The sequence below is a fragment of the Rhinolophus ferrumequinum genome, chromosome 8, assembly GCF_004115265.2.
Source record: "Rhinolophus ferrumequinum isolate MPI-CBG mRhiFer1 chromosome 8, mRhiFer1_v1.p, whole genome shotgun sequence".
In the NCBI taxonomy this organism is placed as follows: domain Eukaryota; kingdom Metazoa; phylum Chordata; class Mammalia; order Chiroptera; family Rhinolophidae; genus Rhinolophus; species Rhinolophus ferrumequinum.
This window is the reverse complement of record NC_046291.1, coordinates 37779999-37795199: the sequence shown is the minus strand read 5'-3', so window position 1 is coordinate 37795199 and position 15201 is coordinate 37779999. Positions and strand designations below refer to the sequence as shown.

The 15201-nt window shown below is 37.8% G+C and overlaps 1 protein-coding gene across 4 annotated transcripts in view; it reads left to right on the top strand.

The window, feature by feature from the left end:
• Window positions 1-15201, top strand: part of MYO1B (myosin IB) — a 171668-nt gene that overhangs the window by 110583 nt on the left and 45884 nt on the right. For all 4 annotated transcript variants that reach the window (XM_033112280.1, XM_033112276.1, XM_033112279.1 and 1 more), the window contains exons 10-13: window positions 332-479; window positions 962-1080; window positions 6725-6811; window positions 7441-7506. In XM_033112280.1, the coding sequence (XP_032968171.1) occupies window positions 332-479; window positions 962-1080; window positions 6725-6811; window positions 7441-7506 (420 nt within the window). The remainder of the gene's footprint in view (window positions 1-331; window positions 480-961; window positions 1081-6724; window positions 6812-7440; window positions 7507-15201) is intronic.

The following is a 15201-nucleotide window of genomic DNA, read 5'->3' as shown; positions in this document are numbered from 1 at the left end:
GGCTCAGCTCTCAGCCTCTTCTTCTGTCTTCCTCTTTACATTCCCCCACCCCCTACCTTTTCCCTTTGCCACAGCACACTGCGTGTACTGTACTGTAGGGCTTCTAAAATCACAGCTGGCAACCACTGAACAAGACTGAGCCCCACATAGGTGCTACATCAGGTCTGTTAATCAGTTTGTTTTGTGGAAAGTTTATTTTGGGATACTTTGTCTTTTTGTTGTTGTTGCTGTTGTTTCAGAAACAAATCTGTTGTATGATTCATTAAAAAAATTATGATAAAGAACTACAGAAAGAAAATAGGTGAGTTTTTTTTTTTTTCTTCTTCTTCAGAATGCTATGCAGATTGTGGGTTTTATGGACCATGAGGCTGAGGCTGTCTTGGAGGTGGTGGCCGCAGTGTTGAAACTGGGGAACATTGAGTTCAAACCTGAATCTCGAGTGAATGGTTTAGATGAAAGCAAAATCAAAGATAAAAATGGTAAGACGGCGGAGAATCGACTTTGTTTAGCAAACTTGCTTTGTACTTCTGCCCCAAATTTTTAATCTGGAAAGTAAAACTTGCTTTTCATTGGTTTGAAAAAGGTAGATGAGGGTAAAGAAGATCAAATATATGGTGATGTAAAGAGAACTGACTCTGGGTGGTGAACACACAATGTGATATGTAGATGATGTATCACAGATTGTACACCAGAAATCTATGTAACTTTACTAACAATTGTCTCCCCAATAAACTTAAATAAATAAGTAAGTAAACAAGTAAGTAAGTAAATAAATAAATAAAAGAAAAAGCTTTCTAGTGAAACTGAACAGAAACATAATTACAGCTAAGTTTTAAGTCTTTTGATTTATTCATTTGATACTGTTTGGTTTGAATGTGATTTAGAAAGAACACCCTAAGCCTTGAAAATGATTATTAGCAGCACATATGCAGTCACTTTTTGTGTCCTTTCCCCCCAACAGAGTTAAAAGAAATTTGTGAGTTGACTGGCATTGACCAGTCAGTTCTAGAACGAGCATTCAGTTTCCGAACCGTTGAGGCCAAGCAAGAGAAAGTTTCAACTACACTGAACGTGGCTCAGGTGGGTGAAACATAATGTCCAGAAGTGAGTTTTTAAAAAGTTTTTCATAGTTTTATGTCATTGGAAACAAACCATTTCTTTTGCAGGCTAATACCTTAACTCTAATTCTGTATTCCAGGCATCTTTCTAGGCCCCGGGGGCACAGCTTTAAGTAAACTAACCACATAAAGATCCCTGCTATCTTGGAGCTTAAAATTGTGGCCCAAGGAGCCAGACAATAGCCAGTAAATGTAGTAAATAAATAAATTGGTATAGCAAGCTAGCAGGTGGTGAGTGCAATAGACAAAGAGAATAAATACCCATAAGTAGAGTGTAGTAACAGAGCCATAGTGCTGGGGGTGGGGTAATTGGGGCTGAGTGAGGTGGGAAATAACTAGAGATTTTGGAGCATGGGTGGCATGCTCTGCCTTGTATTTTAAGGGATCATTCCGGCTGCAACGTGGAGAAGCGGAGAGTAGGGGAAGGAGTAAAAGCACGGTGTCTTAGTCAGTTCGGGCTGCTATAACAGAATACCATAGATTGGGTGGCTTAAACAGAAACCATTTATTTCTCACAGTTCTGGAGGCTGGTCTGAGATCAGGGTGCCCGCATAGTTGGGTTCTTGGTGAGGGCCCTCTTCCTGGTTTTTAAATGTCCACCCTCTCGCTGTATTTTTCTCAAATGGCAGAGAGAGAAAGAGCCAGAGCATGAGTTCTGGTTTCTCATTCTCTTAGAAGGGCATCCGTCCTGTCATGGGAGCATCACCCTCATGACCACAGCTAAACCTCATTGCCTGCAAAAGTCCCTACCTCCAGATCGCATCACACGGGATTGGGACTTCAATGTATGGTTTTGGGGGGGACACAAAAATTCAATTCATAGCATGGGAGCTGAGAGGAGCTGTTTGCTAACCCAGAGATGATGGTGGATTGAACCAGGTGGTAGCACTGGTGTTAGAAGTGATCACATTTGGATATATTTTGAATGTAGAGGCAACAAGACCTGTTGATGGCTTGTTATGTGGTATTGTTACCAAACTCAAGGGGTTCACCCCTTGGGGTGTTCTATTCTGGTTGTCCTAAGGTAGTTTTATTTACTTGGAGCAAGTAAGGAGACAAGGGATTTACATCCAAACCTGTTTATGTACACTTAGCCATTGTTTATATACACTATTTGGTTAATTATATGTTGATTTCTTCTTGGCATTCGGTTTAACTTATCCAGATTTTGTTAATTACCTGTTGATTATTTTTTTGCAGGGGGCTAAACTTATCAGTTTGGGTTCAGGTCAAGCTCATCAGGTTAGAGCTGCATCTGCAAAATACTGTGCTACATTTTCACATTTAGCAAGAATAGCGTTTAGTACAAACACCCCAGACCTTGCCGCCCTTGTCCTATCTAACACTATGAGAAAAAGAGAAGAGTCAAGGATGACTCACGGTGTCTTTGGCCCAAGCATCTAGAAAAATGGAATTTCCATTTAATGATTTGAAGGAGACAATGGGAGAAGCCAGCTTGTAGTTAAATGGCCAAGTTGGCCTCTCTGCCTTCCTTAGGCCAGTGAAGTCTTTCTATGTCTTCACACTTAGGCCAATGAAGTCTTTCTAAGATACAAATCTGAGATGCTTACTTCTTCTCTCCTTTGGTTCAAGTTAAATGGATGGATGGATGCATGTATACCTAGGCAACTTCTGGAGATCCTGCCAATGTAAACCCTTTATTCTGTGGCTTAAACGTTTCCCCACCAGTCAGTGCTGATCTGAACTAGAATTAAATGACTCATTCAGGACTTTTCCCACTCGGGCCTACTTTGTCCAACTGTATTTTCCTCCTCGTCGTACATAGCCTTAAGCATCTGTAGGACGGTAGAGTGGATTTAGTCTTTCTGCCACTCTGAACTAGTCTTTCCTACTAATCCAAGAATGCCTACATGTGTTTAGCTTTCTTTAAATGTGTATTTCTTATTTTAGGCGAGCTGTTTTGGCTATGGAAGATACTATAACTTTATGTATATGCAACTGGTTTGTAACAATCTTTTTCTAGTTAAAACTGTTGTGTGTCCTTCTTCCTAAATTTCTACTCCTGCTGTAATTTCTGTCCACGTCAGTCTTACTACTTCAAAGTCAAATGGTAGTGACTTAGTTAATCAAGAAAAATATGTTGAGAGCTGGCTCAGTACAAGTCCTCGTGTAGACCATAAGTAAAGACATAGAAGATTAAGGAAGACTTCACGAAGAAGATGGTTTCTGAGCCAGTCTTGAAGGATTTAGATGTATAAAGAGTGGACTAAAGGGCATTTCAAAAAGAAAACAGTGAGATGACTCAGAGCAATATGGCTGCAAAGGTTAAGTTTGGAGTCAGCGAGGAGCACCCACAGCAGTAGTTCTCAAACTTACCCAAGTGTATGAGAACCACCTGCAGCCTTTGTTAAAAATGGTTTGCAGGCCGCACCTCCAGAGAGCTTGATTCAGTAGGTCTCAGGTAAGACGGAAGAATTTTGCATTTCTAACTAAGTTCAGGTCCCTGCTGCTAGGCCAGGGACCACATTTCGAGAACCACTGTATTGAAGGTCATACCGAGTTCAGACATGTTCACTAGCCAGAGTGGGAGTCGTTAATATATAGTGATGTGATGAAAAAAACCTCTGTTGTTTAAGAAAGCCCTTTAGCAATATCCATATGTGGAATATATATGGATATGTTTTGGTCTGTTTTTATTGTGTGTTTTACTCTTGCTTTTAAATCATTCTTTACAGAAACAAGGCCCAGGTGCCTCTTACTTTACAAGCTCGCGTCACCTTGCATCACTGTGGAAAACTTTTCTACATTCTTAAAAGAATTTGGCTTGAGATCCTTGATTTTTCAGCTCCTTATTTATTTATTTTTAAGGTAGGGTTCAGAGTATTTGCTTCCAGTGCCTAGGAGGTTTTGATGCCAGTGAGAAGTGATTTGTTGTATTAACTTTTCCTCATAGCTTCAGTTCTTGGGCTCCATTATCATCTTTATTGCCTCATGCCTCATTTTCCCCAAGGCATTTAGATTTTCCCCGAGATATGGTGATTAATATTGAAATAATGGTAACTGAAGACAGAGTTATCATTCAGCTTCCATCACATGCTCTCTCCTTGACTTCCAAGGCCCTCTGTAATCTGACCCTACACAGCTTATCTCAGTTCATTCCCTGCTAGTTCTGTAAATGCCATGCTTATTTTTATCGGGTACCCTTGCTCCTGCTTGTCCCGCACCCCACCTATCACTGCTCATTCCTTCTGCAAAGCTAAAGGGTCCTAATCTAGGGAGCACCTCCTCCAGGGAGCCTTCCTTGATCACATAGGCCCCCTAATTCTCCCTTCTCTGAACTCCCTTTTTCGCCTGCAGTTTGGCACTGCCCTCAGATTCTTTTACTCGTGTTGGTTTGATCTCCCCTACTCCACTGTAAGTTCCTGGACGGTGGGCCTTGTGTCCGTGCTTCTCTGTGTCTCTACCTTGCCTAGCATGTACTGTTCTGGGCCACACCTGAGGCGGGTCACTTCTGTCCCAGGTCCCATCTGGGAGTTCCTCAGTGAGCTTCACTCAGGTGCAGAAATGCATAGATTTTCATATTGTGGTGAGGCTCTGGAATGGTGAATCAGCACACTCGGTGTCTTCCCTTGTTTCTACACACCTTATTGGTGATCCTTAAATGAGAATAACCATTCCTGCACTGACTTTGGAGGATATTAATGTGGAGCTTAAATGGCATGAGTCAGACTCAAGAAGTCGGGGGTGGCAAGTTGGCAGCCCCTGGCCAGATACAGCTCAACAGGCATATTTTATCTGACTAAAGGGTAGTTCTTTTTGTTTTGTTTGCTTGCTTTTTAAATTTTGAATTTCCATGGCTTTAATCTGGAATGCATCCTCCAGCTCATTCTGATCCCACTATTTCCCATTCATTTGTATCAAAACAGTCTCTGGAAGCATTTGAGTTTGAGACTCCTGGAATAAATATTTGTTTGAAGGAAGCAAAGAAGGTTAATATTGGCTGTGAATACACTTTAAATTATATAAAGCAGTTTACCAAAATAAATTGTCACTATTAGTTCAGTTGCATATTGAAATGGTGGTTTGTTGGAAGGAGGTAGCATGCAACTAAAAAAACTGGATGGCATTACGATGAAAAAGGGTCTGTTTACAAATATATAATACTTTGATATTAGGTGGTATTTGGAGATAACTGGAATTTATGAGAAGAAAGGAAAAAGAATTAAGAAAATTATATAGGCTTATGAGAAAGTAGTGCAAGAAGAGGAGACTACAAAAATCATAATATAAATACATGTATAGACTTACTATGTTCTAGGTACTTAAGTTACCTTTTTCAAGAAAGCAAAAACTAGAAGAAAGGGGACTGGAGAAAGGGTATACATCTAAATTTAGGCTTCTTTCTCTGTTTTAGCATTGTACGTTCATTTTCTGCTGTGGAATCACTCCCACCACCACCACCCCAGCACTGCATTGTGCAGTTGGGTTTATTTTTTTTGCCAACTTCTAGGTTGATTTTCTAACCCTGGTTGGAGTAGTTGCCTGAGACTTAGGAGGAAGGTCTGGGATTAGTATGGAAATGTAACCTGAAGGGAAAAGTTGCTGTCTTTTCAGCTGCAGTATGTTGCCAGGTGCTTGAATGTGTTATTAAAGTTGTTACACTTCAATTAGGAAGCAATGTGGAAAAAGAATTTCCACATAACCTAATAAATTGTATTCTTTATAAAATGAAAGTCTAATGGTTTACTTTAATAGTAATACCCAACTTTCTACTTTTAAGCAACAGAATATACACATAAGGCCAGAGTGTTAAAAAAAAAAACAAAGAAAAAAAACAGCAAAACCTCTAGCTTCCCTCTCCTGAAGCTGCTGACATCCGTCTCTAGACTCCCCGGGAGCCCTGGGACTCACACACTCCTCACCCAGTGTGTTGAAGGACATTTGGTTCTCCCAACCAAACCTTTCTTCAGCCTTTGGATTCTCAGCCAAGGTCCTAGAGACATATATGTCTTTTATCTCTTCTTTGTCAAGTAGCTCTGAACAGCTTTCAAATAAATAAATAAACAAATCGATAGGTTTTATTTTTATTACGTAATGTGTTGTTACACTACTTATTGTGAAAGATTTTTAAAAAATACTCAAAATTGAACAAAGTCATTTTAATGTGTTTCCTTTGAATTTGCTTTCCTATGTGTAGTGGTTAAAAAAAAATAGTTGTCATTGTGATAGTTATATAATTTTTTATTTTCACAAATCATAGCAAGCATTTTTCACTTCATTACCCAATTTTCTGTGATGACTGTGGAACTTCCCTTTCAATGGGTGTTTATTTGTTTATTTTACCATTCCCTTTTTGTTGGATTTCTAAATGGTCTCTAGTTTTTCTCTGTTCCATAAGACTGAGATGACTATCTCTGCAGAGAAAGCTTTTACAATATTTAGATTTAGTTTCGAAAAAAGTATAATAACTGGGTATAAACAATTTGCCTAATTTTCTTAATGGCTTGACTGTTCATCCATAGTATACTGAAAACTGGGTCTGAAAAGAAATTTGAAATAAAAGATTTAAATATTTTTTTAAATCTTATTTTATTGAAATTAAGCATTGTGATAATTGTGGGTATTGAGTTTTTTTTTCTTTATAGGCGTATTATGCCCGTGATGCTCTGGCTAAAAACCTCTACAGCAGGTTGTTTTCATGGTTGGTAAATCGAATCAATGAAAGCATTAAGGTACTGAATCTTTATACCCAAATAAATCAGTTATAATAAATGGTATTGAAAGTATATGCATTAAGTTAAAAGATATTTTAATTTTATAATCAGATCATTGGTTACCACTTATAAAGATTGTTCTTTGAAAAGAATATGCCATGTATAGGATTGAAATTTATCAGGAGTTCTATCTATTTTGTTTTGCCATGTGTGTCATAAGAAATCTCACTGGTAAATAGTCTACAGAGGTACTTTGAGCATCAGCATGTTAAGTCCTGGTTGTGGCTCATCTACTAACTCGTACACACTGGCAAAAAAAGGTCACTTCACCTCTCTAGCGACTGGTATGTCCTTCAATAAAATGAGGGTATTGGACTAGGTGATTTTGAAAGACCCTACCTATTGTAAGAGTCAGTGATCTTTTTTTATAATTAAGCATCACTAATGCCTTCTTTAAATAAGTCATCTGTTATTAAAATTTCTGAAAGATTCCATATCAGTATCTTATATGTTTAAAAAAAACCTAATTTGCAGTTATTCTAGTTATGAACACAATTAACTTGTATTGCATGTTTATGGTTTTTGGTATGCTTTTAGTGTCGTTTTTCATGCCTAAATTAACCCATCAATTTGAAACTTCCTTTAAGGCACAAACAAAAGTGAGAAAGAAGGTCATGGGTGTTTTGGACATTTATGGCTTTGAAATTTTTGAGGTAAGGTGTTCTCTATTTTTTTTTTTTGGTATTACCTTTATTAATGTAGAACAGTTCGAAATTAAATCTTACGTTTTCTAGATAACATTTAGTATAATTAATAGAATTTTGAATCTACAAATAACCTTTGTACAGATGTCTCAAAATTTGTGTGTGTGTGTATTTTAAGTGCGAAGAGCCAGCATTTTGGAGATAATGCTGTTTAAAAAGAACTTCTTGTATCGGTACTTGACTTTTGAAATTGCAAATTCAAAATTCTTACTGTGAAATTTCTAGCAAGGTATATGGATATAATGCCTGTAGTCATTCATTCATTTGTAGGTTGTTTGGAAAGTGAGGCAGCACCGTGCCGTGAAAAAAACCAGGAACAAGAGACAGTGGGAGGGATATTGGCCACGGCCTCACCAGAGCTCCTTTCATTTCTGGGTGACTCAGAGGGTCTGGGTTAGATGATTTGTTGGATCTCATCCAGCTGTGATCTTATGATGTGAATTTTGCTACAAAGGTTGAAATAATTTCTGCTGACGTTCATAATGAATTTTTAAAAAAGACTCTGTCCTTATTACAAATTAAATATTTAAACATTTTATACTATATTAGAATTTCGTGTTTATCCTTTTGCTAACTATGACATTGAGAAGACATTTTAAGGACTTTTAAAACACTTAGTGTCACTTTGAGGAGTGGTGGTTTAGTTTGGTTCAGGAAAATAACAAGTAGATTGGCTTCTCCTTTATTTTTTTCCCTACCCCACAAATGATGATTTGTGAATTCTTTTAAATAATCAGTCCCTGCCCAAAGACTTTACATGTTCCAAATTATCAGGCTCACAGAATCACAGAAGTAATATCAAACCAGTCTCTGCAGCTAAACCAGGCCTTTTCAGCAAATGTCTTTTTCTTATAATATTCATTTTTTTTGGTAGTAGCGCATTTTCCCTGCTTGATCATGTTCCCTATTTAATAGTTAGTAGTAAATAATTATTGAGGGCTGGCTGTATGCAAGCACTGTGGTAAGTGTGTGTATTATCTGATGTAATTTTCACAACAACTTCATGAAGTAGCTGCTAGTATTATTCCCATTTTACAGATGAAGAAGTGAGGTTTTGAAGGTCAAGTTAACTCCCGGAAGGTTACATGGCTACCAAGTGGCAGACTCGGACTTAAACCCTAGGCCTCCTAATAAATACTAAAAGGCCTCCTACAGGTCCTTTCCCTCACTTTTCTCCCCAAACTCAGGGTCCTCAATATCTGGAAATAAGGGGAAAAAACCCAAATGTTGTGATAAGTCTCTGACTCCTCCTGTTTCTGCGCTATTGTCATCCCTCCAAGCTCCCAGCCAGCATGTGAGCCCTTCCAGAGTTCCTCTGTACTGGGCGCAGAGAGTAGAGCACTCGTGCTGTGCACTGGCTGTCATCCCCCACGCTGTGCCCAGGTCACTGTTCTTCAGCACAATGTCTGCTTATATTGGTCCCCTGTTAGCAGACTCTGCATAGGAAAGCTTCTGGTCCCTTGGTAAAAGGGAAGAATCTGAGGTTTGTGAGTTGGGAGAATTGCTTGAGTGTACACAGAAGTCACTGTGCCAAAATTAATTTCGTTCTAGCCAAGACGTCAGGTTACTGTCACTAAATGGGCAGCAAGTCAAAGTCGTTCTTTGCAGCTTGCAGGACGAGATTTTTTACCTGGCATATTGCTGGGGTAAATTTAGATGGTTTCATGAATAGGGCAAACACAGAGATTGCCTTGGGAAGTTAGAAGAAAAGGATATCTACAATGACATTTCTAAAATAAAAGAAACGGGTTTTATTTTGTTTTTATTTTGACAGAAAAAAAAGATTTGTTGATCCTTAAGCCAATGGGCAGGTGCTTAATGTCGTATCACAATACATGGAAACATTTTTTACAGAGTAATCGGATTATGATGGGACATTGGCTTGACTTCATCTTCCAGTGTGGCCTAAGATCTAATTAGCTGTGGGAAAAGAGGCCCTCACAGCACTCAGGAACTTGGGTTAAACCTCATGAGCAATTTTGACCATGAATAAGTGAGGGAGCCATTTCTCATGTATTTATTCAGTGCCGAATATGAACCAGATTCCAGCTGTAAACATGTCTGAGATGTTCCTTATCTACGTGGAGCTCACTGTCTTGGCTCTACGATTGAGGGTCTGTTGCCAGCTGAGGACATATCCTATCTGGTAGGAAAGTCTCAGGAAGCTAGATTCCTTTTTAAAAGTGTGTTTGCTACAGACGTCATCAGAGCAGAACTTGGATGTTGTAGGTGGAAATATCCTATAACTTGGCATTGGGTAAAATACCCTTTAGCAATCCAAGAATATTTCACTTATGGTTAATTCAAGTTTCTCTCGAAGCCCGTCTTTCTGCATACTTGTGTGCTTTCATTCTGTAAGTTATATCACCACTTTTCTCAATGCCGTTACAGCTGTGGACTTTAGTTCATGAAAATGGATGCATTACGTTTCTTTTCTTCAGAGGAATACCTCCGTTCAGTAGTTCTCGAACTTAGCTGCACATTGGAATCACCTGGGGGGCTTTTGAAACTTCAGATATCCAGTCTGCACCCCTGACCCATATATCCTAATCTCTGGGTATGGGGCCCCTGCAACAATATTTTAAAGCTCCCAGGTGATTCCAATGTACAGTCAAGGTTGAGGCCAACTGTTCCTGTAAACAGGAATCTCCAGAGTGAACTGTAAATTCCAGACATATGTGTGTTCTTGTTGTTTGACCTCTGCTCAAAATGCCCTGTAAAACATCCAGCCTCACCTACAGTTCATTTCACATAAACTTAATATGTATAATATAATCTTCCTAAAACCAAACAGGTCACATTTTTACTCTTTAAACAGAACTTTCAGGCAAGGCCAAATCCAACCAGTCATATGTCTATAGCAAATCTTATCATGTCCATAAATTCATTAGAAGTTAGTTTTCTCTATGCAGTAAGTGCTTTGGCTCCCCCCCCCCCAGTTCCTTGAGAGAATTAATATTTGTTTTTCATTATAATGAATCGTTCTTCATTTTTCCTGTCAAAATCTTCTCAGCTTCATCTTCCAAACACCTTGATTTTTTAAAAAAATCTATTATTTATTTTATAAATAAACTTATTTCGGGAGATGTCAGAATAGAGATTTGATGGGGCACTTTTAAGTGCCCTTTGCTACAGAATCAGAAAGATATTTTTTCTTTTAATGTATTCACATATAAATACGCCCAGGTGTCATCCTGCATTTTCTTGGATTCTCAACAAATTTAGAACACATACACTTCAAGAAGCCAATAGAGTTGAACACTAGGAAGCCAGGGAGTTAAGGACTTAAAATACCACAAACTGAAGTACAGGGGCTCAGAGTATGACTTAGGAAGAAGTATTCAGAATCTATATCAATGCAAAATGAAAATTTCTGTGATATTGTCTACCCAAATAAAAATAAACTGATAGAATACAGAGAGATTCTGCCTCTGTTCTTCAGTGAAACTTGACTGCAGGAATTAAGGCCTCTGCCATTTAGAACACCCTGGGTGTCACTTTAAAAGTTGGACAGTTAATGTCTAGAAATTTTTTTTTTTTTTAGCATTTCTAATTCTGCCTCATGACCCCACTGACAGTTCCTATGAAAACATTTTTCAGCTGAGCTGGTGGAAACCTTTCATTCACTTTGGTCCGTCTTTAAACAGAAGAGGGAAACTGATGCATTAAACCATGGGATGATGACACATGGATTTGACTGCAAATGTTCCAGTGCCAGCTGGGTGAATGAATAGCTCAGCCTTGCTGGCCTCATGTGATCTGATGTCAGTTTAGAAAACAGATTAGTGGAACATTGACACTAAACATAAGGTGAAGTGAAATAAAAGTCATAGAGGAGGAAAACCTAGCTATAAATCCTTGTAGAACAGAAGTCCAGTTTTACAAATGAAGAGAATTATAATCTAAACACTCCAATTCTACACAATTAAGTTTGGATGTACTTACAACTGAGAACGTAGGCTTTGACCTCTGAGAAATAGTTATAGCATCGGTATAAAATAACAAATGCCATTCTTTAAAATAATAAAATTAAATTCAAAACAGTGCTGAGCAATCTAAATTGCTTCAACTTTTTTCTAAGTACTTATCTGATTGACAGGCATTAAAATGGGCAGGTAGTTTAATGAGGAAATTATTAGTCTCCTGTAGACCAAAACAGGTCTGCAATGGATAAGTATTTCACTTTTCGTACAATTGAGCTAGTGTCATACAGACAAAGTGCTAGTTATTTTCAACCAGGCATTCCTTATTTGGCTCTTAGGAACCTCATTGGCAGTGGCCCATGTATAGTAAGGATATGACAGGCTAGATGCAATGACTGTTTCAAATAAAACAATCTGAGAGTTGGGCAAGAATCAGTGTAGCCTGGTAAGTCTGTCTCATGATTAGAGGATCTTTTCTAAACTGTTTAAAAAAGAAAATGGATTCTGGTTACAGAAACACCTTCTGTTCCAGTTTCCATCATTGTTCTTCCTTTAACATTTTAAATCAAAGTCTATTTAAAAATATTTAAGAAGAACACTGTAATGCTGTTTTTCTTTAAATTTACCATATTTGAGTATGTACCTAGAAGAAAAATGTTCTACTATATTTAAAAGGAAATTTTCTAAAACTGAGGCAGCCATTCAAATTTGTAAATGTCTAAAAAGGACAATATTTAATCTTAAATATTTCCCTCTTATTTTGGGAGTTTTTAAAAGTATTTTCTAAACAAAGCAGTTCTTGATTTCAGGCCCATTGCTTGACATTGTGATTTTTAAAAATGAATTGTTAAGTACATCTTTGTTTTTATAGGAACACTTATTATTATTGGGGACTGCCCCAAGGCTCTCCAGTTAATCTTTTCTAGGACCAATAGCGCATTTTAAAGCAGTAATAGAGTCTAACTCCTCTAAAACAGTGATATTATACTCAAAGTTCTAGAACTTATAAATGTACTGTTTCATACATTACACAAGAGATTTCATTGTATGTAATATACCGAACCCCCTGCCGAACTTGATATATCCAAAATTTGGCCTCAGATGAAAGTGTTGAACTGTAAGAAATATCAATTAAATATCTAATCAACAGCACTTTTTGCTTGAGTAAGTCATGGTGTTTGTGTTTGAACTGCCCTCCTATTTCCTACCCAGAATATTCACCTGCAAGATCCTCCCAATCCCGCCATCCCAATGACGGACGTGATAAACCTATCTCCTTTATTTTACATCTTCCTTTCAATATTTATTGCTTTTAAAGAGTGCAAGATTTAAATATCTATCTTAAAGAGAGTATAAGATAGCATAAGTCTCCTCTATAAGTGAGAATATACAAATGTAGTAACAGGCCAGTATTTTTTGATCCATCTTTCAAAATCATTGTAAGTGGAAAGTTTATGATGGACACTTAGGAGTATAAACTTAGTCATGAACTCTATTGGGAGTATGATTTTTTGGGGGTTTTTTTGTTTTTGCTTTTTGATGTTGAAAGGGTGGGCTCACACTCCAGAATTCTTGAAAGAAGCCCTAGAGTTAGAAATTTTGGTATGTTATGTATTTCTAAATATAGTAAGTGCTTACTACCCAGTCATAAATGCAGTGTAAAACAATACAGAACCCCAGAGACCTTGCTGTTTACCTGTGTTTTCTAGAGCAGTCCAGTGGAGGTGGGAGTGATTCTGAACTTCATTCAAGGGGATTGTGTAATGGAAAATTCTGGATGTACTTGTTTGAAGATATTCCCAAAAGCTTTAGTTTTATCCCTCAGTCTTCAGGGATAAATACGGGTGAGACAGTAGAGAAAAATTCCATGCATGGAGCATGGGTAAAAAACCAGAGAAAGAGGAGGTGAATCATTCATGGGAGCAAGCTCCTGCCTACTTCCTCATTTGGAGATTTTGATTCATGAGACTGACACGTGGGAGAGAAGGCCCCCCCGACCCCCGGCTCAGGGATTGTCAACCACCCTTACAGTTCTTGATAAATCAAAAAAGTGTCAAAATATCTAAAGCTTTGGGGCCTTTATATTCATGAGATGGTTCCTAGACTCAGTTTAGCTATTTTATAAAGGGGAGAGGGAAAACCTGGTATTACTTGATGCCTGTATAAATGGAGAAATGCATGAGACCTGTGCAGGTTGCAGCTAGGGGAACTGTTAACAGGTTGTCCCTTAGTTTTTTGCAAATTATTTTTAATGATTTACGAAATCCCATTTCCCAAAAAATTTGGGCAATGTCAACAATTTAAAGTTAGATTACCAGAAATACGATTGCCTTCATTTTCAGCAATAATGATTGCTCTGGCGGTTCATGACATGTTTTGGAGGCTGTGAGGTATGTTTGCAACAGATGCGGAGCTATTTCTGTGGGGAAGTAAGCTGGTTTCTGGCTTGATGATTGTGCTATTGTTTTTGTTTTTCTTCTTTAAGCAGCAAGAAAAGGTCAGAGAGTCAAGTTTTTGTTCTTCAGCCATCTCCAGACACTTTTTTTTTTTACCACTTTGTTTGTGTTTAAAGGGGCGACACAGCACGTATAACACAGGGATGGGTCACTGGTGGGAAAGGGGAGGTGCTCTGAATCTTGCTGAATCTCTTCACTCTTTCTGTGACCTGCCAACTGCCTCTGTCCCTGACTCTTTGGGTGGATTTGTCATACACATTTTATTTTTCCTGGTAATTTAGAATTAGAAGCTTTAGATTCTCAAGACTTAGGACTTCAAGCAAGTTACATGGTATATTATTAATTATTTCAGTCAAACCGTTTTTATCCTGAAGAGGTCTCACCTAGCAGAACCACAATTCAGATACCGTGTATAGGTATTGTGGTCCTGTCCTGTCTTTTGAATTGATTGGACATGTGTGGTGATCTAAAGTGTTATGCCAATCAGAAATATAGCCTGAATGGTAAAAATCTGTCATTTGCACCAATAAATAACTATCAATAAGTGTTTACTTTTAGAAGTTTATTGCAAATTAAGAACTGACTGCATTTTGTGTAATCTGTCCCTTTTTGCACCAGAATGCAGTAAGTATGAACTGTTTGCAGTGACGGTCTGTTGCATGCTCCTATGTTAATTGCTTCTCCAGCTGTGTGAATTTTGCAGTAAATGGCCGTTGATTAACTGTGTGGATATGAAATACAGAATTCATAGAGGGATTTTTAAAAATTGAGGGGAAATTTAATTTAGCTCTAACTTGCTCCTTAAATTGTAATCGTGAAGCTTTGCCTCTGATTTCTAATCTGCTTGTGTGTATTTCATAGTCCTGTTTTAGAAGTGTACTCGAAACTGTTCATTGCCACATAATGTATATAAGGACACTAGTTGCTCTCTCCTTCCTTCTCCTCAATAGTTGTCATTTGAAGATTTAGCATAGTTTTGTTTAAATACCTCCATGGGCACAGACTTATTAAACAACAGAAAGGATTTGCTCCATGAAGTTGTTTTCTTAAAAAACACAAAGGTCTGCTCATATGAACCATTAAAATATTAGTTTTATTTATTATAAGTTTTCATTTGTGGTAGTAGCATTACATAAGGATCTATTTTACTAAACCAAGAAACTCAGACTTTCTCGTATATGAAATGGCCTTATGCTGATTATAATAATAATAAGGCATCTATACCAGATAGTCTTGTAATCAAAATTGTTAAGTTGTAAGGATTG